The 25,986-nt window shown below is 41.6% G+C and overlaps 1 protein-coding gene across 3 annotated transcripts; it reads left to right on the plus strand.

Annotated features, from left to right (window-relative positions):
• Nucleotides 1–2,425: 2,425 nt before the first annotated feature.
• LOC112235276 (ubiquitin carboxyl-terminal hydrolase 37) lies at nucleotides 2,426–21,670 on the plus strand. 3 transcript variants are annotated; one of them, XM_024403701.2, is made up of 24 exons: nucleotides 2,426–2,713; nucleotides 6,509–6,716; nucleotides 6,861–7,026; nucleotides 7,164–7,252; nucleotides 7,345–7,460; nucleotides 11,113–11,190; nucleotides 11,462–11,550; nucleotides 11,730–11,823; nucleotides 11,975–12,130; nucleotides 12,373–12,504; nucleotides 12,787–12,910; nucleotides 13,000–13,223; nucleotides 13,470–13,587; nucleotides 13,750–13,829; nucleotides 14,046–14,210; nucleotides 14,398–14,448; nucleotides 14,608–14,743; nucleotides 14,853–15,078; nucleotides 15,322–15,482; nucleotides 16,368–16,428; nucleotides 16,566–16,681; nucleotides 20,011–20,080; nucleotides 20,371–20,509; nucleotides 21,127–21,670. In XM_024403701.2, the coding sequence occupies exons 2-24, from the start codon at nucleotides 6,543–6,545 to the stop codon at nucleotides 21,215–21,217; spliced, it is 2,856 nt and encodes a 951-aa protein (XP_024259469.1). In that variant the 5' UTR covers nucleotides 2,426–2,713; nucleotides 6,509–6,542; the 3' UTR covers nucleotides 21,218–21,670. The 3 variants fall into 3 exon arrangements, with proteins under 3 accessions (XP_024259469.1, XP_024259483.1, XP_024259476.1); XM_024403715.2 differs by lacking the exon at nucleotides 2,426–2,713 and adding an exon at nucleotides 2,797–3,046; XM_024403708.2 differs by lacking the exon at nucleotides 2,426–2,713 and adding an exon at nucleotides 3,402–3,595.
• The last annotated feature ends 4,316 nt before the right edge of the window (nucleotides 21,671–25,986 follow it).

Consider the following 25,986-nt stretch of genomic DNA (forward strand, 5'->3'; position numbering starts at 1 on the left):
CAGACAATCCTTTCCATACTGTACTTATCCCATCAATGAGTTAACGTCTATTGCACATGCAGCCATGGTTTGCGGCGTTTATTGTCTATTATAAACTGGGTGGTTTGAGTTCTGAATGCTGATTGGCTGAAAGCCGTGGTATATCAGACCGTATACAACGGGTATGACAAAACATTTATTTTTACTGCTCTAATTACATTGGTCACCAGTTTATAATAGCAATTAAGGCACCTCGGTGGTTTGTGGTATATGGCCAATATACCACGGCTAAGGGCTGTGTCCAGGCACTCCGCGATGTGTCGTGCCTAAGAACAGCCCTTAGCCGTGGTATATTGGCCATATGCCCCTCGTGCCTTATTGCTTAAATATATTATTTTCCACTATATTGGTACCCACTTTATTTAAGCGTCATTCCACCCTCCTGTGGAACCTTGATCTGGTATACATGTATATGGAAAACAATATAATGGAAAATCCTGGAGGTTGATGGTCAGGTTTAATGGCCTCTTTGCAACTAGAATGCAACCTACTTGTACTAGAAACACTTGAATAACTATTTTACAATCAAAATCTTTTTTCTTCTTACAGAACTGCTTTTGATCATAATCCATTTTCAATATCTACAAATGCTAGTTTTCCTAATGCACACTCAGAATAACATAACATTCAATGTTTCAGATAGGTGGATAGAACATTTGTTTAGTTGGCACTTGAAAACATTACACACATTTTGGCAGAGATCTTCTAGGGATCCAATTTATTAACAAACGGTGTGAATCTCACAATAAACAAAAAGAAAATCCCTTGTATTGTTAATGTCACCAATGGAGGAAATGGTAGGATAAAAACTGCTGAAGCAAATGTGCAAGTGGGGTAGGGGAAACCTTTTATTTTGATTCAATAATGATGTTGCACTTCAAGATACTCCTCCCAGATCATTTCACGATAACTCTGAAATTAAGTTTGAAATCTCAATTTCCAATACAAGAGAATATATCAGTTATTCCTTCAACATTTCAAGGAGGAAAACAGTTTTTGCTGACCAACTGAGAGTGGGGCTTTGTTTTGGAATACGTAACAGTAGATTTGTTAAACGAATAGCTCCGAAGAAAAAAGATAGCTTTCTGTTGATGCCTGGCCTCAAGAAATCAAGTAAATGGATTAAGAGAAAATATGAAGAAAAACATTCCCAGAAAGAGCCGGTAGTTGCTTGTTCTGTTCAGGAGAGTACAAAAAACTGCGGGAGCAACATGCTTTTTAGCTAGTCTAAAACAAAGCCAATTTGTGACATCAACATTGATGTGCTTTTTGATAACATCAATGTTAAACCTCATATTATGCATGTCTGCTGAAATGTAATGCAAACACTTCCATAAGGATTTAGGGAGCATTGTGACAACGTCTCAGTGACAATGCCATGAAAGTGGCAATTACAACTTATACTGTAGAGCTGTATAGTTTCTGTCACATTGGTTTAACTTTTTCCAGTCCTAGCATATTTGTCTCTGACACTGTGACCTCTTGGCTTAAACGACATTCATAGCACAGCTCCTCTCAGTGGACATAAAGACACAAGAGAACAAAGGAAACTGGCCCTTTCAAATTTCTCATATATTTATTTACATTCTGCACATTTTCAACAGACTGAAAATAATTGTTATTTAGGCAAAATAATTGTGAGAAAATACTAACACATTATAAGGGCGTTATACGTGCTTATGGTAAGTCTTACAGTGCCTTTTAACGGCAGACAACATTTACAAAAAAAATGTGTTTATGTGTTCAAGGTAACAAACTACTTTTATTTTGAAGCTTTTTGAGCTTAATGCACCTAAAAGATGCTGATTTCACTGAGCTTGTGTTTGCAAAGGGTCTTGAGATAGGTGTTCTTGTTATAGTGATAGAGGACTCAATTTTGTATATGTGCCATTATAGCCAGATATATTAGAAAATGAGGAGATAAGAATCACAGCTGGAAAGGAATAGTAAATCATATAACGCCCCCCGCCCAGCAGACTGTCGACCAATTGCATTCATGTTGTTGCGCTGCACCAAGCGGTTGCTAAGCTAATCGTCACGCAATCCTGTCTAAAAGTCAGGGAATGAGTTGAGAAATCTGCCTATTTTCCTCAAAAGTATGTAATTTTACGATTTCAAAGCTAATTATCTCAAATCCTGGAAACGATTTGTAATGTTGAGCTTCTTGTTTACATAATTCATGCTCATGTTGGCTTTTTGTGCTAGCATCCAATTGACTCCCATTCCTTGAAGAAGAGATCTACTTGTCTGAGTTTTCCCAGAATGCACCGTACTATCCATTGAAATTGCCATCTACTCAAAAGTATCTCTGTTTTGCGTATGCGACAGCATGGGCAGCGCCATTGGGGCAATCTCCATTTTGAAGTAGTCAATTTTCTTCTTCACAATTGGCTGATCCTTCCTGGACATGACTCCAACAGGGTCACCAGGAGGGACCAGCAAATGCAGTTGGAAGTCCCATCCAGTTGACTACATGAAAATGGTGGAAGCCTGCAATGGGGACTTGGCTGTGGTAGTTGTAACTGAAGGTCAAGGTTGGGAAATAGAGGAAGCGGATGTTTTGTTTGAATCAGATTGCGTGTCTAGTGGAGATGAGAGGAAAAAAATATTGGATTTACAATGGCAAATACAAAACGATATAAGAGAAGAAAAGTGGTAGTGGAATCCAAGCCAAGTAAGTGTTTTGGATCAATGTTACCTGAGAGATCCGTTTGAAGTCTCTAAAAATCGTGGATGCATTGGGTAAATTGGTGAGAATAATGATACGTTTTCTTTGTGTCTGCAAATGCAAATTATATGGCCATGTGTCAAGTGGCAAGTGGCAAGAATACGGGCTGTCCAGCATGTCTCCTATCCGGAGGCATTGAGAAGAGTGGAAGAAATGAGTGATGTTGAAGAACTAATGATAGTAGGAGTAGAGACACCAGAGACAATTCCTTGGTCAACAGAGGGAATCTGAAATGTTGCATGTAAAGAAGGTGGAAAAGCTGAGGAAATGGACATCGTCGTGAGTGCGATTGAGGGTTTTTGGGGAAATTGGGAATAACAGCAGAAACATTACAATGCATGGTCATCACAGACCCCTGAGCCTGTGTAGGGAAGTTATTTGAATTGTGAGTGAAGGAGTAGAATGGGGTTTTAATAAAAATGTTGTAGTTTGTATAATGTCAGGACCCCCTTTCCCGCGATTGATATAATTTTGTTTCACTACAATTTACAGTAGGTGGCGGCAATACACCAGTAGTCTGCCATAATTCCTCAAAGTAGAATAAGCCAGCAATGGCGATGCTCAGGCTAATACGACCTTTTTGGCCAGTAGAGGCCTCTATCATTCTCTTTGGTTCCTCTATATCATTTCCGCTTTACATTTTCACATTCCCGCCATCATCGAGTACGGTAGGAAAACGTCGTGTGTGTGTGGACCACACTGTCAACAATATAATATTGGGGCCACCGAATGCCGGCAAAAAAACAATTTACTACTCCCTTAGGATTTATATAGAGATTTTTTTTAATTTTTATTTTAAAAGTTTCCGTTCAAGAATATTTCATTCGGGTAAGTGTTTTTTGCCTTGTAATTAAGTTTAGACGATGTTTTCACCTCCATCAAATGGCAAACAAGCAAATTAGCCAGTCAGTTAGCTAGCAGACGTTATATCCTCGGCCTTTTTAGTAGCCAGCTATCGTGCAGGGGAAATTGCTAGACTAGGTTCAATGTGCAACTATCCAGTTGTGTTTTGCTGAGTTGATAGGGGGCGTCAATCTCATTTGATAACATTCAGTTGGCCCCGTTTTGTTAGCAAGCCAACGTTAGCTATACAGTCGCTTAACGTTAGCTAGTTAACTGACCCGCGTGTAATGGTTGGGTCCTCCCCCTATGTCCCCAGAACTGATATAACGTTAAGTTAGCTAGCTAGCCATCAGTAACGTTGGATTCTTATGACTATCAACTAACGTTAGCTGATCTGACCATCCACATTGAACAAGTAGGTGATACAGTTGAATCTATAAACTCATCATATTTTCATGCAATCGATTCCATAACGTTGCCGTAGCTAAACATCGTTATGCCAGTTCAATTATTAACCAGGTAGCGTTAACATCGCAAACTATTCTGACATCCAGCTAAACCCTACATTTACAGAGCTATCTGAGAGCATGCCCATCTCTAACGTTAGTTCCCTATGCAAATCAACTAAATTTGTTAACTAAATTTCAGCAATTAGATTTACCAATAATGTTACCTATGCTTGCAACTTTAGCCACAATTAGGGTGTTAAGTGTTAATTAAACTTTGGTTCTGGTGTTATACTAAGTATTTCATGTTGTAGAGCAGCTTTTCAGGAACACAGAACAATTTATTTCATGAGGATAGGATTTACTATTGCTGAGATGTTTTATTTTCAATTGACCGAAAAGGGTCGCGGACAGGTCATTGATAATCCCTTGTCGACAATAAAGCATCAAAACACCTGTCTGGAATCTCAATTCAATACCTTATGTCCAATATCTGAAGATAGGGTGGCCATATTGTTATGACATAGTCCGGGCTGATGTAGCACACTTTTTTTTAATGAAATGAATTTGCAATATTATACAAAATAATTGCTGTAAATTAAGCCCATTTTAAGATAGGATTGTCATATTATTAACCAATATTAAATGCTTTATGCAAAACTGAGTTGAAACAATTTATGAAAGTAAACTTTCGGACTTTGTGCAAATTAGATATGTAATATAATATTCTAATTAGTCTATAAAGAATTTATTTTTAAAAATACAGCATGTGAAAGCCATTAATTTAAAGTCCGGTGGTCATGAACAAAAAGCAGTGTTATTAATGACCAATTATTAACTGTTGGGCTGTATGTCACAGTTATGCTGTATTCAGTAGTCCGACTGATTAGGCCTAGAGTGCCAAAAATACACCCAACCCTGTGCCACCTGAATACCCTGTTCCACCTGAAGGTTTCCTAGCCGATAATAGCTGGCTTTTGTCAGATATTTTTTTAGGAAAGCCACTAAATAATATTGGCACGGGCTAATTGTCCGGGAGAAGAAGGGGAAAAAATCCCATTGCGAAATCATGCTTTTTAGCCTATTCATTGATAGAAATACATTTGACTGGTTGTGCTTATCGATCTATAGGTTAATTTAGTGGAATTAGTTTGCCACGTGTGGACAGTAGGCTGTATTCGTTATGTATCTTATTTATCACATGCATACAGATACAAGGCCTTTGAGTGGAAAATCTATCATACAGCGTAGGAGCTGCTGCTGCAGCATCCTGTGGTGCTTTCCAGACAATTGGGAACTCTGGGAAAAATACGAAGTCAAATTATGGCGTCCGTGATCTTTACATCGAATGTCAGAGCTCTAGAAAGAGACTCGAGTTGGAATTCTGTGTTGGAGGACCATACAAATATAATTTTTCCCAGTTGTGTCTTGAATGCACTAAAGTCCCAGTTGTTTTGAACGTGGGATCAAACCGCAGCAGAAGGCAGGCTTCATCAGCATGTCACACACCACTTTGCAAGAGCTGAAGGCCGTATGCATTTTGAAAACGTATACTTGTACTGAACAAAAACATATAAATGCAACAATTTCAAAGATTTTACTGAGTTACAGTTCATATAAGGAAATGGGTCAATTGAAATCAATTTATTAGGTCCTAATCTATGGATTTCCAATGACTGGGCAAGGGTGGGCCTGGGAGGTCATAGGCCATTAGGTCATTGACAGTTTTGGAAACTTCAGAGTGTTTTCTATCCTAATCTGACAATTATATGCGTATTCTGGGCCTGAGAAATAGGCAGTTTCATATGGGTACTTTTTTTTATAGCCAAAAACGAAAATCCTGCCCCCTACACTCAAGTTAACCTCATTGAGCATTCTGCTCTGTGCTCTTGCAGTCACCTTTGCAGGATAGCCACTCCTAGGGAGCGTAGCAACAGTGCTGAACTTTCTCCATTTACAGACAATTTGTCTTACCGTGGACTGATGAACATAAAGGCTTTTAGAGATACTTTTGTAACCCTTTCCAGCTTTATGCAAGTCAACAATTTGTAATATTCTTTCTAGGCATGGTTCACATCAGGTAATGCTTCTTGTGAATAGCAAACTCAAAGTTTGTGAGTTTTTTTATAGGGCAAGGCAGCTCTAACCAACATCTCAAGTCTTGTCTCATTGATTGGACAATTTGCTTTTGGAGAAGTCATTAGCCTAGGGGTTCACATACATTTTACAACCTACTCTGTGAATGTTTAAATATATTCAATATAGACAATAAAAATACAATAAGTTGTGTGTTAAACACTGTTTTCCTATCGTTGTGACTTAGCTGAAGAACAGATCAAATGTTATGACCAATTTATACAGAAATCCAGGTAATTCCAGAAGGTTCACATACTTTTTCTTGCCACTGTATATATTTTAAGAATATGTCCTTCTACTTTTCCCTTCCATTAAGGTTATTTTGGAGAGCACCACCCTGACAGTCACCAATGGCAGTTGCAGTGCCCAAACTCTCCAGTGGTGCTGTTGTCAAAATCCGCTACAACAGCATAGATGTGGGCACCACTCGATGGAAGGAGGGGACCTTTGAGGTTCTTGAGAAGGATAACAAAGTCAACCTGTGCCTGAAGTTTAGTGCCGGTGGTGCAGCCAAAAGTTTCCAGGTATTGTATAATAGTGTTTTCCCCCATACGTGCTCATTTCATGTAACAAAATTGCATGCTTACATTGGACTTGAATAGCTGAGAAATTCTGTATGTTAAGGCAGTCTGAATATATATGTTCATTATATATTTCTATGCTTTCAGCTCAACCATAATGTGAATAATGTCGTGATGCAGCCCATACACACTATGAGACGAATTGTGGTGACTCTGAAGGATGACAGCATAGTCACCCTTGAGAGAGTTCCCCCTGTTGTGGCTGAGAAAATGAAAGAATACCTTGAAAAGCTGAAGCATGGAAAATCAACCGGTAACAATATATTGGAAATTGTAGATCATTAAGTCTTAAAATTTTTATATTTTTTATGTAAGCTGTTTCTTAAAGTTGCAACATGATTTACTGTGGACCAGTCCCTCTGCTGGAAAGTAAGTGTTGTTTTCTGGTAGTTTTAAAGACCTCCCAGGGAAGTGCCAGCTTTGGTGTGCTCGGGAATCGATCCGTAAAGAATGAGACCAGTCCGCATGGAGAACGACAGGTAAATAATTGCGTTTAGAATACACCTGTCATTTAAAACCACACTAAGTACCTCTGACAAGCTCATCCACTTAACTCTGCCTCTTTATCAAGACAACACCCAGGCGACCCATTGTGGACAACAGGGAGGAGACGACGACCCGCAAGCCCCTGGGTAGCCCCAGCAGAGTGACCTCCACACCTGCCCGCAGTGGGCTGTCTGAGAACAGGTAGTCATTCCCTCCTACAGAGGGAAATCATATTTTTTTTAGCTCCACATTAAATTACTTCACCAATCATGCGGTGTGGACAGAGCAGCGTGCTATGGAGCGGGCAAGCTGTAGCCCAGTGAGTTGTTTACGTACGTGATGGAAAGTGTAGGGCAATGACAATTTTGCTGGTGGGGAGAGAGGGTGGAAGAGATTTGGCTTGAAGCACTGGGCATCTTGTGATGACATACATTATCTAAATTAGGCCCATAGAATTATTATTTATTAATTATTCCTACGGAGGAGTGGCTTCTATGGAGGAACTTTGAATGTTTTTGAACTTCAGTTGGCTTAACGTTGGACCAGAGAAGCTAACAAGCTTGTGTGTGCAGAGTGGCACCAGAATTAAAAACACATCTTACTTTTTTGTAGTTTAATAAATCCAATGTGAAAGGTGAGGATAACTATAGTATCCCTAACTAGCATTAAAAAAAGTTAATCCATTCTTGTCATGAAAAATCTCTCCCTATCTTCTGAGTCACACTTGTAATATCGGTAGGCTACAGATTTTCAGCTGGCTGGCAGACAATGAAAGAGGTTTCTGGTTAATAGAGGGAGGGCTTTGTGTTTTTTGTGGGACTGGGGGGGAAATTATGTAAACAAATTATTCAACTTCTCTGGGAAATGTGGGACGCTCCCACCTTTTCCAAAGAAGGAGAGGTGTCACAAAAGACAGAAATAGCGTTAAAATGAATCACTAACCTTTGATCTTCACCGGATGGCAGGCCCAGGACTCCATGTTAGACAATAAATGTGTGTTTTTGTTCGATAAAGTTAATTTTTATGTCCAAAAACCTCAATTGAAATTGGTGTGTTATGTTCGAAAATGCATTGTCTCAAACAAACATCTGGTGAAAGTGCAGAGAGCCACATCAAATTACAGAAATACTCATCATAAACATTGATAAAAGATACAAGTGTTAAACACACATTTAAAAAACCTTATCCTTAATGCAACCGCTGTGTCAGATTTCAAAAAGGCTTTACGGTAAAAGCACACCATACAATTATGTTAGGTCAGCTCCTAGCCAGAAAAACATACAGCCATTTTCCAACCAAGGAGATGTGTCACAAATTATAAATATTCACTTACCTTTGATCTTCATCGGAATGCACTCCCAGGAATCCCAGTTCCACAATAAATGTTTGTTTTTGTTCCATTTATGTCCAAATACATCCTTTTTGTTCGCGTTCAGTACAGTAATCCAAATGCACAATACGTGAGCACTTAGGTCAGACAAAGTAAAAAAAAGTTCTATTACAGTTCATAGAAACATGTCAACCAATGTATAGAATCAATCTTTAGGATGTTTTTATCATGCATTTTCAATAATATTCCAACCGGACAATTCCTTTGTCTTTCGAAATGAAAGGGAACGCTGCTCGCTCTCACGGCCGCGTGTATGATTTAGCTCATGGCATTCTGCCAGACCCCTTTGCCAAACAGCTCTTATTCGCTCCCCCTTCATAGTAGAAGCCTGAAACCAGGTTCTAAAGACTGTTGACATCTAGTGGAAGCCTTAGGAAGTGCAATACGACCCCATAGACACTGTATATTGGATAGGCAAAGACTTAAACCTACAAACCTCAGATTTCCCACTTCCTGGTTGGATTTATTTCTCGGGTTTTTGCCTGCATTATGAGTTCTTTTATACTCAGACATCATTCAAACAGTTTTAGAAACTTCAGAGTGTTTTCTATCCAAATCTACTCATTATATGCATATTCTAGCTTTTGGGCCTGAGTAGCAGGCAGTTTACTCTGGGCACCTTATTCATCCAAGCTACTCAATACTGCCCCCAGTCCCAAAGAAGTTAACAGGTTCCCATTCCTTTAAAATAACGGTTCTGTTCTGGAACAGTATAGATCACTTTTGTTCTTATTCTGTTCCTTAACAAATGTTATTTTCTAGTGTTCTGTTCACTGAACTGGTTCCAATCCTCGATGAAAATACCCTCAAATTAAAGCTGACAGTCTAAACTTTAACCTCCGTAGTAGAGGTCGACCAATTATGATTTTTCGATACCGATTATTGGCGGACCAAAAAAAGATGACGGTTTTTATTTGTAATAATGACAATTACAACTATACTTAATGAAAACTTATTTTAATACATCGATAAAATCAATTTAGCCTCAAGTAAATAATGAAACGTGTTCAATTTGGTTTAAATAATGCAAAAACAAAGTGTTGGAGAAGAAAGTAAAAGTGCAATATGTGCTATGTAAGAAAGCTAACGTTTCAGTTCCTGGCTCAGAACATGAGAACATATGAAAGCTGGTGGTTCCTTTTTAACATGAGTCTTCAATATTCCCAGGTAAGAAGTTTTAGTTTGTAGGTATTATAGGAATTATAGGACTAGTTCCCTTTATACCATTTGTATTTCATGAACCTTTGACTATTGGATGTTCTTATAGGCCAGTGTAGGCCAGTGTAACAGTATATCTTCCGTCCCTCTCCTCGCTCCTCCCTGGGCTCGAACCAGCAACACAACGACAACAGCCACCATTGAAGCAGCGTTACCCATGTAGAGCAAGGGGAACTACTACTAGTTGGCTCAGAACGAGTGACGTTTGAAACACTATTAGCGCGCGCTAACTAGCTAGCCATTTCACTTCGGTTACACCAGCCTCATCTCGGGAGTTGATAGGCTTGAAGTCATAAACAGCGCCAATGCTTGACGCACAACGAAGAGCTGCTGGCAAAACGCAAAGAAAGTGCTGTTTGAATGAATGTTTACGCTCCTGCTTCTGCCTATCACCACTCAGTCAGATACTTAGATGCTTGTATGCTCAGTCAGATTATATGCAACGCAGGACACGCTAGATAATATCTAGTAATAACTACACATGGTTTATGATAACTAGTGATTATGATTCAACTTACCTTGGCTTACTGCATTCGCGTAACAGGCAGTCAGTCTCCTTGTGGAGTGCAACGAGAGGCAGGTCGTTATTGCGTTGGACTAGTTAACTGTAATGTTGCAAGATTGGGTCCCCCGAGCTGACGAGGTGAAAATCTGTCGTTCTTCCCCTGAACGAGGCAGTTAACCCACCATTCCTAAGGCGTCATTGAAAATAAGAATGTGTTCTTAACTGAATTGCCTAGTTAAATGAAGGTATACATTTTTGGGGGGGCAAATCTGCGCCCAAAAATACCCATTTCCGATTGTTATGAAAACTTGAAATCGGCCCTAATTAATCGGCCATTTCCAATTAATCGGTCGACCTCTACTCCATAGTCATTGCAACATTTCAAATCCAAAGTGCTGGAGTACAGAGCTAAAACAACACCAAAATAATAATTCACTGTCCAAATACTTTTGGACCTCACTGCATGTCATTTAGCAGACGCTTTTATCCAATGTGACTTAGTAATGCGTGCATACATTTTACATGTGTGGCCCCAACAGGAATCGAACCCACAACTCTTGGCGTTGTAATCTCAATGCTTTACCAAATGAGTCACAGGACCACTTTGCAACACAACCTCTGTCCCAAATCTCCTCCCCTCTCACTAGCCTTTCCCCTGAGAGAACATTTCTACACTTGACAGTGGCATTTGTTTTGTATTTATCTCGTAACCAATCTTAATGCTGTGTTTGCCCCCTCAGGAATGAGAAGAGGAAGAGACTCCACATCTTTGACTGTGACCTGACTGAGGACTACCCCAAGGAGAATGACTCATCCAGGTATGACAAAGGCAATATGTTACTCTACCAAGCAAAGTTTTTGGTTGATTTCACATCCCTTCCTGTCAATTTAGGAATTGAAATGCTGTCCTATGAAAATGTCTTGTATGTGGTCCACTGACCGATATTGACCAGGAATGCACCATACACTGCTACCATTACTGGGATATGAACACTATTATAACATGGGAAATACATTTGGGGCAATGGTAGTGAAACCATTGTGCTCCACTTAATTTAAACTGTTCTCTTTAATCTTACTTTATATCAGCAATAACAAGGCCACGTCGGATCCCTCCAGGAAATTTCTGCTGAGCTGCAAAGACAAGCTGAAACAGGCAGAGGAGAACCGTAGCTCAGGTAAAGACCCTCAGTCAGTCTGCTACACATACAAAGTGGGGATGTCCTTCTCCAGACTAGAACAGAAGCGTCTCCAGGCGCCCTGTCTTTACCTGACATTACTGACTTTATTGTCCCCATGAGGAAATTTTGTTGCAGAGTCATGTACACGTCTGATAACTGTCTGGCTTTGCCAACAGTTTCACTGGTCCAGGCACCACTTCAGCCCACGTCATTCTACGGCAGCCGTTCGGCGACCAAAGACTACTCCGCGAGTCAATCCTTTCTAGACAGGTAAGTTAAAAAAATAATAATAATAATGTTTTACCTTTATTTAACCAGGTTGTTCCATTGTTGTTAATGATGCATTAGAATGTATTTTTAAGATGCTGCCACACCTTCAGTTCCTCAACATTTATTCCCCCCCCCACACACACACACACAGGCCATCCACTACATCCCAGACCACCTCGGCTAAGAGAAGTCTCATGTTACCCAATCACTCAACCCCCTTAAAGAAAGTGCGCCCCACTCTGGACTACGGTGGCTGGAACAAACCGAGACCGTCCACTCTGGCCCAGCCCCAGCCTCCACTGCAAGGGTAAGGAGACACCTCAGGGTTATAGTGGTGATTCTGAGGTTAACCTCCATAGTCAATGAGGAGCTGTTCTAGTGCTGCCTAACTACCAGAAGTTAGTCATTTACTGTAACTGTTCATGCTTGTTATGAGTATGCCAGTATAGACACTTCCATGTCACAACATGTATTCTTACCACCAATGGTTGTAGTGGTGGTACGGATATAGAGTATAACTCAAATGTCCTCTTAACATCTTTGCTGCAGATTCTCCAACCTGGGCAACACGTGTTACATGAACGCCATCCTCCAGTCTCTTTTCAGCCTGCCATCATTCTCCAATGATCTGCTGAAGCAGGGAATCCCATGGAAGAAGATCCCATTCAACGCCCTGCTCAGGTAGGCTGCTGTTAGTGTTTCATCAGTCAGCCTCTTCAGCTAACCCCATAACTGAATATAGGAAACTGTCATTAGTTTGATCAGTTCTTCAAATGTCCTCACCTTGTTTCTTCTTAAACACAAAAGATTTCTACTTTTTCCAAGGGATGCACCTTTTTTAAAAATCTGTTTTGGTGGCTTAGTGATGTCATTTACCAAATTAACTGCTTAGCTGACTTGTGCAACTGCCCTGCGCCCTTATGGACCCCCAACCCCCCCCTCCCTTTCTCCCTGTGCATGCAGACGCTTTGCCCACTTGCTGGCCAAGAAGGACATCTCGTGCCCCGAGGTGAAGAAAGACCTGCTGAGGAGAGTGAAGAGTGCCATCTCCTCCACCGCCGAGCGCTTCTCCGGATACATGCAGAACGTAAGACCTACAATATTAACACCACCACCATTTAGACTCTCTTTGTATATTCGCTCACATGGTGACTTCCTCATTCTCTCTCTCTATAGGATGCCCATGAGTTTCTGAGCCAGTGCCTGGACCAGCTGAAGGAGGACGTGGAGAAAATGAACAAGAGCTGGAAAAGCGAGTCGGCAGCGGCCGCGTGGGATGAGCCTCCCCAGCAGGCGGCCGCAGCCCGGCCCGGGGAGGAAGCGAACACCTCGCGCATCTACACCTGTCCTGTGGTGGTTAACATGGAGTTTGAGGTGCAGCACACAATCACCTGCAAAGAGTAAGTGAGTTGCCCCCTTTTCAGACTGTGGATTCCTGGGTGGTAAGTCTCTTCCTTGATGGTAAACTAAAATAACGGATCTCCATTACATACAAATATGTCAAGATTTTCTCTTGAGTCCATCCCTTTTTTTGATTTTGTGATGTTACCTCTACAAAGCATATGAAATTGTTCTAAAGACTCACTGAATGTCATGTTATTAATGACAAATCATAACAAAGGTTGTGCTGTTATGTGTGGTTTCAGCTGTGGCGAGGTGGTGACCAAGCGGGAGCAGTTCAACGACCTGTCCATTGACCTGCCTCGCAGGAAGAAGACCATCCCCCTCCGGTCCATCCAGGACTCTCTGGACCTCTTCTTCAGGGTGTGTGCCCACTGTCCCCACAAACCACCACATGTCCATATATCTTATCTATATATAATATATATATATATCTCTATCCACTAAAGGCAATGAAACAGTCCACACAGTATTTAAATCATAATATCACGTAGATGAGTTACATTTTCTTTCTGTGTATTCCAGATCGAGGAAATCGAGTATTCGTGTGAGAAGTGCAGCGGGAAAGTGGCGACGGTGACTCATAAATTCAGCCGACTCCCCAGGTGCTCCCATTTGTCTACAGCGGGGATCTTTAGCCCTGGTGTTAAGAACACCAACTCCGTACTAAGCTGATCATTCACCTGGGTTGTCTTATTTGAAATTTCCGTTTATTCCCTATATAGTGCATAGGAGTAGGGTGCCATTTGGGCCATTGCCATGACCAAATTGAATGAGCAAGAGGTAACCCTACATCGCTTCCTATCCTTTCCCTCACGCAGAGTTCTGATTCTGCACCTGAAGCGCTACAGCTTCAATGCCCAGCTGTCACTGAACAGTAAGCTAGGCCAGCAGGTGATGATCCCCCGCTACCTCACGCTGCTGTCCCACTGCACGGACGCCACTCGACCCCCACTCAGTCTGGGCTGGAGCGCAAACGCCGCCATGTAAGAACCACACACACACACACACACAAGCACACTTGGAGACTGTCGAATTGTTGGGACAATGTTCACTTTTTCTTTTGAAGTCACCACACAGACGTGTCTTCAACGTTATTTGGACATTTATCACAGCACGTGAATATTTTGTTTTCTAACCTACCACGCTTTGTTTTATAAAAAATTTGTACAGGTCACGAACACTGAAGGCCTCCCAGTCGGTGAACTCCTCCTCACTACTTCGGTAAGCCAGTCTCTAATAACATGGCATCACTAACACCCACTTTTACATCCAACCCAGGAAGGCCGATCATGTTCACTGTAAGTCCAATGTTTCCTTGGTGAGGTGCAAAAGTGTGGATGTTTGGTTCTTCTAACTACTGTTTTCATTTCCTTCCACCAGGAAATTGTCTCTGAAGGCGGGGGGCAGCTCCAGCACTATCCTGGTGGACTCTGACAGCGAGGAGGAGCTGAGCCGGAAGGTGGTGAGCCGCAAGCGCCGCCTCAGCGACTGTCTGCCCGACGACAGAGCAGATGAGGTTGGGGCACCAGAGGGATTGGGGGGATATACATTACTACACCCTAACCACTGACACATGCGGGGCCAGGTTGAAAGTGTGTGACATGATGAGCTCTGGCTGTGTTTAGGTCCAGCGAGGCGTCCACCACACAGACGCGTCAGACTTCAACAGCATCAACGATGAGGAAATGCTGGCCGCGGTGCTGGAGATGAGTCGCCAGGACGCTGGGCTCTCCTGCCACGCCCCTGAGGACGAGCCAACCAGCAGCCCTGACACGGGCTTCGGCGACGCCGACGCCCAGGAGATGAACTACCGCCCAGACCTGCTGGAGACTGACACTAAGCCGTCTGCAGGTAACCACCAATCTCAAACACGGACACACCAGCCAGGAGGGAAAGGCTTAAACAGTTCACCAAAATTATTTTGAGACTACACACCAAAACAGCTCTCTGTAGTTACTTACTAGATGCCCATTCATTTCATTGAACTATGCTATTTTTAAGACTATAAACTTGAATTATACAACACACATGCAGAAGCCTCTGGTTTTACCAACCCATGCAAAACGGAGTGTGTATCTGTGTGTGTGTGTGTAGACGTGCTGGACTCCCTGGACCTGACCATGGACGAGAACAAGGAGAACCAGACCCCCGAGGGGGTGCAGGGGGATCTGGACTGGGTGCAGCAGTATGGCCTGGAGCAGGAGAGGGAGGAGCAGGAGCTGCAGCAAGCCCTGGCCCAGAGCCTGCAGGAGCATGTAAGACTCAACACACACTAGGACATTAGAGAGAGACCCCCTATACAGCTCTACCATTGGACATTTTACTGTAGGGGAAACCTGATGTTGGTGGTTCACCAACGTTTTTGTAATGTAGGCTAATCCTCCTTCCGCTTCTGTAATGTTTTTGTGATCCACAAGAAAACAATCTGTCTTGAGCTCAGACCCACCATCACTAGCACATGCTCCAGCAGGTATATCTCACTAGTCACCCCCAAAATCACCCCAAAACCTTTTGGCTTCCTTTCCTTCCAGTTCTCTGCTGCCAGTGACTGGAACGAATTGCAAAAATCACTGAAGCTGGAGACTTTTATTTCCCTCACCAACTTTAAACATGAGCTATCTGAGCAGCTAACCGATTGCTGCCGTACATAGTCCATCTGTAAATAGCCCACCCAATCTACCTACCTCATCCCCATATTATTTTTATTTACTTTTCTGCTATTTTGAACACCAGTATCTCTACTTGCACATCATCATCTGCTCATTTATCACTCCAGTGTTAATCTGCTAAATTGTAATTACCTCGCTACTATGGCCTATTTATTGCCTACCTCACGCCATTTTAACACACTGTATATAGACTTAATTTTTTTCTAATGTGTTATTGACTGTACGCTTGTTTATTCCATGTGTAACTCTGTGTTTGTTTCGCACTGCTTTGCTTTATCTTGGCCAGGTCGCAGTTGTAAATGAGAACTTGTTCTCAACTAGCCTACCTGGTTAAATAAAGGTGGGAAGAAGAAAAAAACTATAGGGCCAATGTTACCTATGTGAACCTTTTGATAGAGCCGGACAGGACAGCTGGTAATTGCATCACCACGATGCAAACCTGACCTTTGCAACGTGTGGTTTCTCCTACAGGAAGCCCAAGAGATGAGGGAGGACGACGACCTGAAGAGAGCCACAGAGCTCAGCCTGCAAGGTACAGCATAGACACTGCTACCCCTTTTTATGCCAATACGCAGCTTCACTAAAGTAAAGAAGTGTGTGTGTGTGTGTGTGTGTGTTTGCACATTTTTACATGTCTTGATTCTCCCTCGTTTTTCTCCGCCGTCCCAGAGTTCAACAATTCGTTGCCGGAGCTGCTGTGTTCAGACGAGGACTCTGGAAACGAGGAGGTGCTGGATATGGAGTACAGCGAAGCAGAGACCGAGGATCTGAAGAGAAATGCTGAGGTACGAAGTCTCCCTCCTACTTTTCTCCCTCACACTAACCTTCACCAGGTTAGTGTCATTTATCAACTGCATACATTTCACAAAATTCCTAGGATTTGCGTGGCAACAAATTATTGGGATTTTTCAAACTGTCGTATGCAACATATACGCATGTTTTCATTGCTTTAATCAGAGCCCTGTGATGTTTGTGCGCTCGTGGCGAGCTTTACAGCCCCGCCTGGAAAATGCAATTTTATGGTAACAAAAACATATTTTTGCTGTATGATTTGAAGATGTTGAAACTGGACCATGATAGTTTCTAAAAAAAAAAAAAAGCAATTTGATCAGATTTCTGTAGAAGTATGGGCAGAATGTTTTTAAATCTTTTAAAATTAAATGCTACAGGCCACACTTCTATGGAAAATACAAATGGTTCAGTATTTTGTTTCTCTTGCTTTCGTATAGGCTCTGAGATTAAATAGGCTACGATGTCGCACTCCTATCGCGATACTGTAGCCAAACAATACTGTCAAATATTTTAAATAGACTACCGGTCTATTTACTTTCAAGCATGCTTGGCTATTGAATGAGAGATGGCTAAATGGTAGCGTAATATTTGTTGTGTAGCAGAAATAAACCAGTCATGACAGAAAAGGAGACATGTCCCGCAATATGATTATGATTTAGGCCTATATAATAAAAGTAAAATAAATATATTAGGGAACATGCTGCTATGTGATCTCCTTACCAATGGCAAATGCATCTGTTTTATCATTAGGCCTATGTTTTAATGTTTTTATTAGCCTACCATTATTATAATTCCCATACATCAAACACCTAAATTTCCCCCAAAATAACAATATTTGCTTGCAATACAGTTGATCAACCACTAGAAGTTATGCATGGAGATGCGCAGACTATTTGACATAATCTGAGGTGTTTGTTGTGCCTGCCATCGGTTGAAACACAGCATGCTCTTGCATACATGGTAGGTGTCTTATTTTGGCGGATGAAATGTACTAAAATGGTGCACACATCATAGAATGTTGACCTTGAATGGGAATATCTGTTTTAAGTTATACTGTCAATCCTCCATAGGAAACATATTTTGAAATCATAGAAATGTAGATAATAGAATACACATGACCAATTAAGTTGACGGTGGGTGGACCGGCGGCTATCTTTGTGGTTGCAAATAGAAGTTACAGTTTCAATGGTGTGTACTAGAGGTCGACCGTATGATTTATTTTTTCCGATACCGATTATTACTGGACCAAAGAAAAGCCGATACGATTCATCAGCCAAAAGTTATATATATTTGGAATGACAATTACAACAATACTGAATGAACAATGAACACTTTTATTATAACTTAATATAATACATAAATCAAATAAATTTAGTCTCAAATAAATAATGAAACATGTTCAATTTGGTTTAAATAATGCAAAAACAAAGTGTTGGAGAAGCAAGTAAAAGTGCAATATGTGCCATGTAAAAAAAGCTAACGTTTAAGTTTCTTGCTCATTACATGAGAACATATGAAAGCTGGTGGTTCCTTTAAACATGAGTCTTCAATATTCCTAGTTAAGAAGTTTTAGGTTGTAGTGCAGAAAGCAGTGCTTGTCTGCATGTTCCCCTGTCAGTCTGCTCTTTCGCTTATCATAAATTATCCCCACCTCACTGAACACTCTCTCGCTTGGGCCCGAAGAAGATGGTGGACCAACTTCTTTCTGAGTGATTGTAATCTGTCCTCATTCTGCTTCCACCACCGCAAGCTGCTCTTTCTGTCAATGAGAGGTGTCGTGGAAATTCAGTACTGAGAGAGACTTGGTCATTTCTTCAAACAATCGTCTTCATTTAATATTGATTCATTATTTGCAATAGTTAGACTGTCAGCCCACCAGTCTTGACTGACTGTTAGGCTGAGAGTCTAGCCTTTACAGACGATGCACAGTTTTTATAGAGGCTGTCCACCAGACTGGGTGGCTGATCTACCCCGGACTATTTACCTCTTTGCACCTGGTTCTGGGTCTTCCCCCTTCACTCGTCCCTTCTGCTGTGGCTCTGGGATTTGGTTTCCTTAGTAGGCCAGATTCCTCCTTCAGCCACTCTTTTGCTTTCTCTAGTGTTGTCCCTGAGGTGAAGGCCTAGCTCTTGTAACGTGGATCCAGGACAGTTGCCAGCACCAGGCACTTTGTCTCCTCGGCCTTGGAGAACCGCCTCGTCAGACTGTCCAACATGGTCTTCCGTAAAGTTTTGATGCCTTGGGTAGAAGAACCCTCCTGCTTCAGCAGCGACACACTGTGGATGATGCATGTGGCTGTAGAGTTGGAGTGGCTCATCTCCAGTGTCACCTCCATAGGTGCCAGTCTCTCAATTGAGTTGAATGTGTATTCACCTGCATACACATTCAGTGCACGCCTCTGTTCAAACATCCTCTGCAACATGTGTAGTGTTAAGTTCCAGCGAGTTTAAACTGCTTGGATGATGCTGGGTTTGGGAAGTCCCAAGCTCTTCCTGAATGGACCTCAGCCTTTGTTTGGCCAGTACAGAGTGGTCAAAGTGAGTTGCACAGCTCTTCAACATGGCATTAATGTCTAGCACAGCTCTCTGACTGGATAGGCCATCATTGATTACAAGCTATAGGGTATGTGCACTGCAGCTGAAGTCTGGAAGCACTGCCAGTCTCCTACCTTTCACCATGTTTGCCCCACTGTCCCTGAGGACGAACACTACACATTCTGTGTGGATGTCCCAGTATTCCAACAAGGTCAAAAACATCTCTCTGATGTAGTTTCCTGTGTGTGATCCAGTCATAGTCTTGACATTCAGCACAATCTGCTTTCTTGTTCAGACATTGCCAAAGAAATGTCCAGTAAGGCTCATCAGGGACTCTGTCGTGCCTGACCAGCAGTCAGTTGTGAATGCCATGTGTGGAGCGTTCACTGGTGCCACCAGATTCTTCACTTTCATCACAACTCTCATGTGTTTTATCTTGCATTTCTGTGCAGTAAAATGTTTCCTCTTTGATCCTGTACAGGGGTTCAGCAAGAGTAATCAGCCGCTGAAAACCAACGTCAGACACCACTGTGAATGGCTGGTTGTCAGTGGCAATCATCTCAATAATTGCTTCAAATCATACCGCCTGTGTTTCAAAATACCCGGGTATAACGGTATATCGCCCAAGATGAGTGGAGTCTTTGCTAGTCTTGTTAGTGTCTTTTCTAACATGTCCCCCAAGAACTCAATAAAGCATCTGGCACAACTACGCACCATTTTAGTTCTGGGTGTCTAAGATTAAGTAGGGAGAAACGGCCCAGCTGAACACCTTCCTTTCTTGTTCCCAGAGCGGAGATTTGGCCAACTCGTTCCGGCTGATCAGTGTAGTCAGTCACATCGGGAGCAGCTCCTCCTCTGGTAAGCACTGCCCTGCCTATAGACCACATTCTGAGATACAGTATATGGCCAAGCTACGAGATGCACTCATTTCTGGTAACCACAAATAGCGGTGTAAGAGATGTGAATGTTATGATTTTGTTTTGGTATCGACTGATCTCATAACACACTACTGTGTTAGCAGGAGCCACAGATCATCAATCTGTAAAAAAAAAAAATTAAAGCATAAATGTAAAATTTGTCAGCTGAGGCAGCAACACTGTATATTTGTAGTCTAATATTAACCTATAATTCTATCTCCGGACCCTCAGGCCATTACATCAGCGACGTGTACGACATGAAGAAGCAGTCGTGGCTGACCTACAACGACCTGGATGTGTCGCGCACGCAAGAGGCCACGGTGCAGAGAGACCGCGACCGCAGCGGATACATCTTTTTCTACATGCACAAGTTAGTCTCCCTCTACCAGTTTCAGTTGTGTACTGGATTATGTTCATTAGGGCAACAATGTGAAATTTGTCCAATACGGAAGCAGATTTTCATTTTCAGTTGCAAAATGTTTTTCTACAGTGTCTCCTACTGATCACAACTCTGTTCTCTTATGGTAAGGGAAAAACCACCAGCCTCCCACTATATGCCCTATACCAGTCTGTCTGTGTGACTGATTTATAATGCAGTGGAGGCTGAGAGAGACCCAGCTCTAGTAAGCAGGGTTGTCCATACGATTGGCAACTCTGAGCAGAAGCTGGAACAAAATCTCATCTTTCATGCTATAAGAAAATATTATTTGTTGAAATGTATTTGTTTTGTCAGAAAAAAATTAACTGGCAAAGTGAAACCGTCTGGTAACTAGAAGTTTGCTGTGGGGTTTTAATATCAGAACATTAATAAAACTAAAGTTGTACATTCACTTATGGTGGGAGATATTGTGGAGAACTTAATGTAATGTGTGTATCATATTATGCACTGGAACCCACTGTAAGGGGTGTGGATTTGTTTGTGAGCCGTGCCTTGACTGACTGCTGTGTGTGTGTGTGTGTGTGTGTGTGTGTGTACCTTCTCCTCAGGGATGTGTTTGAGGAGCTGTCTGAGCTAGAAAGGACAGGGGCCAGTGGAGGAGCCTCTGAGGCAGGGAGGACTGTCCTGCAGCCCCTCTGAGCCACCAGTCCGTCATCAGTCACACACCAACCAACACACTGAGCTCTCCCCAACAGATGGGTCGGGTTTGGGATGAAGGAGAACATTTCTCCAGTACTACTGATCACAATACACATTTTTCTGTCTTCAGGCACTTTGTGCTTTTTTAAAACAAAACAACAGGCCATGGTAGCTTCTGTCGCGAAGGCAGGCTCAGACGTCAGCACACACAGCCAACGTCCTTCTCGCCAGGTCTGTTCAGAAATGAGAGACGGTGCTCTCAAAAGAAAGAAAAGAGACTGTTCTTTGTTTATTAAACACAGAGATATTAGCCTTGAACTTTTCAGGCTTCTTTATTTAATTTTCTATGATTTGTTGTTGTAATATAGTGTTTCTTGGCACACATGATATTAACTGTCATGCATTTAAGAAATTAAATAGTATGTGTCATGCTTGATGCTGGTGCTCCTTGGATTGTATGGTTTTTACTTTTTATTTCCAATATAATTTAAATGTATTCTAAAATATATATAGTTTAGGGTAAGGAGGGTGTACTTTTTTTGTTCTATACAGTGCATTTGGAAAGTATTCAGACACCTGGACTTCTTCCACATTTTGTTATGTTACAGCCTTATTCTAAAATGAATTAAATTGTTTTTTTTCCCTCATCAATCTACACACACACTAACCATATTGACCAGCAAAATCAGGATTTTAGGAATGTAAAATCGGGTTCACTTCCGGGCTCCGGCTGGGCCACTCAAGGACATTCAGAGACTTGTCCTGAAGCCACTCCTGCATTGTCTTGGCTGTGTGCTTAGGATCATTTTCCGGTTGGAAGGTGAACCTTCGCCTGAGGTCCTGGGCACTCTGGAGCAGGTTTTCATCAAGGATCTCTCTGTACTTTGCACCGTTCATCTTTCCCTCTATCCTGACTAGTCTCCCAGTCCCTGCAGCTGAAAAACATCCCCACAGCATGATGCTGCCACCACCATGCTTCACTGTAGGGATAGGGTTGTCCTTCTGGAAGGTTCTCATCTCCACAGAGGAACTCTAGAGCTCTGTCAGAGTGACCATCGAGTTCTTGATCATCTCTCTGACCAAGGCCCTTCTCCCCCAATTGCTCAGTTTATCTGGGCGGCCAGCTCTAGGAAGAATCCTGGTGCTTCCAAACTTCTTTCATTTAAGAATGGATGGAGGCCACTGTTCTTGGGGACCTTCAATGCTGCAGAAATGTTTTGGTACACTTCCCCAGATCTGTGCCTCGACACAATCCTTCAACCTCATGGCTTGGTTTTTGCTCTGACATGCACTGTCAACTGTGGGACCTTGTATGGACGTGTGTGCCTTTCCAAATCATGTCCAATCAATTGAATTTACCATAGGTGGACTCCAACTGGTATCAACATAAAGGATGATCAATGAAATCAGGATGTACATGAGCTCAATTTTGGGTCTCATAGCAAAGGGTCTGAATGCTTATGTAAAATGGGATAGTTCATTTTCACACTACAAATCTAAACCCGCTTTTGCTTTCTCATTATGGGGTATTGTGTAGATTGAGGATTTGTATTTATTTCATCCGTTTTAGAATAAGGCTGTAACAAAATGTGGGGAAGGGGTCTGAATACTTTCCAAATGCACTGTATGCCGCGAAACGTGGCGCAATATTTATTTTGTGGCATGGATTTGCCAAATCTGCTTGTATTTGGTTCAAGTCTGTTCATTTGAGTTGGGTGATAAAGGAAGTTTGCAATTTCTTTCAATGATTTACTTATGGACTGTTTGTTGCTGTTTTATTCATGTTTTATAAATCTTAAGCTAAACAGTTGCTTGTCTTTTTGTAAGCTTACAATCATAGGGGTTCCCTAGTGTAGGGGTTTTCAAACTGGGGTCTGTACATTTTGTGTTTCTTTTTTGGATGAACAATATTTATATATATTTTTTTTTGCGTAGGGGTGAAATATTATTTTATGAATATCGCTAGCTGCAACAGAATATCATCGTGGATACCATTTTTATGTCTGCGTCTAGTATGGAAGTTGGGAGGTAGTTTCATGAGCCAACGTTATCTAGGGTTAGCAAAATTACAACGTGTACAAAATAGCTGTCGCCGTTCATCCGACTCGAAAGTAGATAAATGGCTTTATGACAAAATCTCAAACTATCCCTGGAGGAAATTAGTAATTGGAGCTAATTACATGTTTTTTTCCGTATAGAGCAATTCTTAGGTGGGCCATCTTAAGTGGTAATTTTTGGGATGGAGAAGCGATTTTTATTTTATTTTTTTACCCAAATTTAACTAACAACTAGATTGAAAGCATGCAGAAAAGATATTGAACTCTATTTTTTTTATAGTGCTGTCTTTTGGGAACTAACAATCAAATAAAAGTCCGAAAAAACGGCCGTTCAGGGCACATCCCTATTGATAAAAAAAATAAATGTTTGAGCAAAGGAACATAGCATTAGCCATGGCAAAATGCATAGAATTACAGGAAATTAGCTTTAAAACTGCAAAATTGTCTCGGCTCAATGCAAATTTCCAGAAATGCTCGTTTGGCATCAAAACAGCAAAGCTTTCTCAGCTCAATGTAAAAATGTGTAGAATTGATGAAAATTGCTTTACAGCAGCAACATTTTCTCAATGCCGCCAAGGTACACTACCTTTTCTAGCTAATAGACTAAAGTTTACACTTCCTCTTCCAATGAACTGTGTTTAGGTCAAAATAATAAATGTTTACCAAATCTCAACATTTAAAAAAAGTTGATTACTTCTACTTGCCATTATCATTCAAAAAAGTAACATCTTAACATGATGGGGTGGTCCCAGGGTTGCTGGTCCCTGGGCAAGAAAAGTTTGAAATACCTGGTCCTAATGCCTCCCAGTAAAGACCTGGTAGTTTATACAGTTGAAGTCGGAAGTTTACATACACCGTAGCCAAATACATTTAAACTCAGTTTTTCACAGTTCCTGACATTTAATCCTAGTACAAATTCCCTGTTTTAGGTCAGTTAGGATCACCACTTTATTATAAGAATGTGAAATGTCAGAATAATAGAGAGAATTATTTATTTCAGCTTTTATTTCTTTCATCACATTCCCAGTGGGTCAGAAGTTCACATACACGCAATTAGTATTTGGTAACATTGCCTTTAAATTGTCTAACTTGGGTCAAACGTTTTGGGTAGCCTTCCACAAGCTTCCCACAATAAATTGGGTGACTTTTGGCCCATTCCTCCTGGCACAGCTGGTGTAACATTTGATCGAAATAAGCTTTTTGTGAATATGGAAAAATTCTCGGTTCTTTTATTTTAGCTCATGAAACATGAGACCAACACTTTACATGTTGCGTTTATTTTTAAGTATATTTTAGCGAAGAATTTTTAAATGTCGGCTCAGATGTCTCACACCATTTTTTTTCTCCATCTGACAAGGCCAGTATTCACATCTTTTAGACATGCTTTTGCTAAGATTAGGGTTTGGCTAGCTATTTTCTGGTCTCCTGCTAGCTTTAAATGAGGAGATTGAACGGGTGTCACGTTTACGTGAGTGTCCGATATGGAAAGCAAAGTGGATTAGCAGAGCTTTTTAGTTGTTCAGGCTCCAGTATTTGATTCTCCAGTATTTGATTCGTGTTATAAGTAGTGTCCACAGTCAGTAGTGCAGTTTGATTGTGAAAATAGAGTAGTCTGTCTAGTTCCGTAGGTAATAGGCCATCAACAATCACAAAAGGTCTGACATGGTCCGTGACTATCACTTTTGGAAATGGACAGTTAATTAATGGTCAAGGAGTCGTCTGTGCAAGTTTCGAAATCCATTCAATGCAAAAGTCCATTAATTTCGTAGTCCTTCCATTACAGGTGGTTCTTGGTGGTCGGTCACCTGTCTTGGCTACATGTCTTGGTCAGAGGCCCCAGGTGTCTGCCGGTGAATCTGAGGAGCTCATTCAGAATGTAGCTTTCCTTCTGCAGCATCTGGGAGTACAGATAGACAACTGTTAAAAGGGAAATCTTTCAATCATTGAAACATTTTCGTATCCCACTGGACACACACTGGTTGAATCAACATAATTTCAATGTATTTTGTTAACGTATTGTGACGCGGAATCAACCTGGAAAATACATTGGATTTGAAAATGTCAGCCAGTAGCCTACTTTATCGCATTTCAACCAGCGTTGTCAACAGGGTAAAACTTCAACTTAAATACATCGACTTAACCTGACTAACAGGATGTTGTTACATCACTAATTTCAACATAATCATCAGAACTATGTACACATTGAAATTACATTAAATTCAAAATTTGATTAATCAAATCAAATTTATATAGCCCTTCGTACATCAGCTGATATCTCAAAGTGCTGTACAGAAACCCAGCCTAAAACCCCAAACAGCAAGCAATGCAGGAGTTGAAGCACGTTGGCTAGGAAAAACTCCATAGAAAGGCCAAAACCTAGGAAGAAACCTAGAGACGAACCAGGCTGTGAGGGGTGGCCAGTCCTCTTCTGGCTGTGCCGGGTGGAGATTATAACAGAACATGGCCAAGATGTTCAAATGTTCATAAATGCCCAGCATGGTCAAATAACAGGTCTGGGACAGTTAGCATGTCCGGTGAACAGGTCAGGATTCCATAGCCGCAGGCAGAACAGTTGAAACTGGAGCAGCAGCACGGCCAGGTGGACTGGGGACAGCAAGGAGTCATCATGCCAGGTAGTCCTGAGGCATGGTCCTAGGGCTCAGGTCCTCTGAGAGAGAGAAAGAAAGAGAGAATTAGAGAGAGCATACTTAT

This window comes from Oncorhynchus tshawytscha, linkage group LG03 (assembly GCF_018296145.1).
Source record: "Oncorhynchus tshawytscha isolate Ot180627B linkage group LG03, Otsh_v2.0, whole genome shotgun sequence".
Lineage (NCBI taxonomy): Eukaryota > Metazoa > Chordata > Actinopteri > Salmoniformes > Salmonidae > Oncorhynchus > Oncorhynchus tshawytscha.

What these genes read in the sequence shown, in the direction of transcription:
- LOC112235276 (XM_024403701.2), top strand. Translation starts at nt 6,543, where the DNA reads ATGGCAGTTGCAGTGCCCAAACTCTCCAGTGGTGCTGTTGTCAAAATC. An exon ending in AGAGGAGAACCGTAGCTCAG is followed by an intron (nt 11,551 to 11,729) that starts GTAAAGACCCTC and finishes CTTTGCCAACAG; the next exon opens with TTTCACTGGTCCAGGCACCA. An exon ending in CACACAATCACCTGCAAAGA is followed by an intron (nt 13,224 to 13,469) that starts GTAAGTGAGTTG and finishes GTGTGGTTTCAG; the next exon opens with CTGTGGCGAGGTGGTGACCA.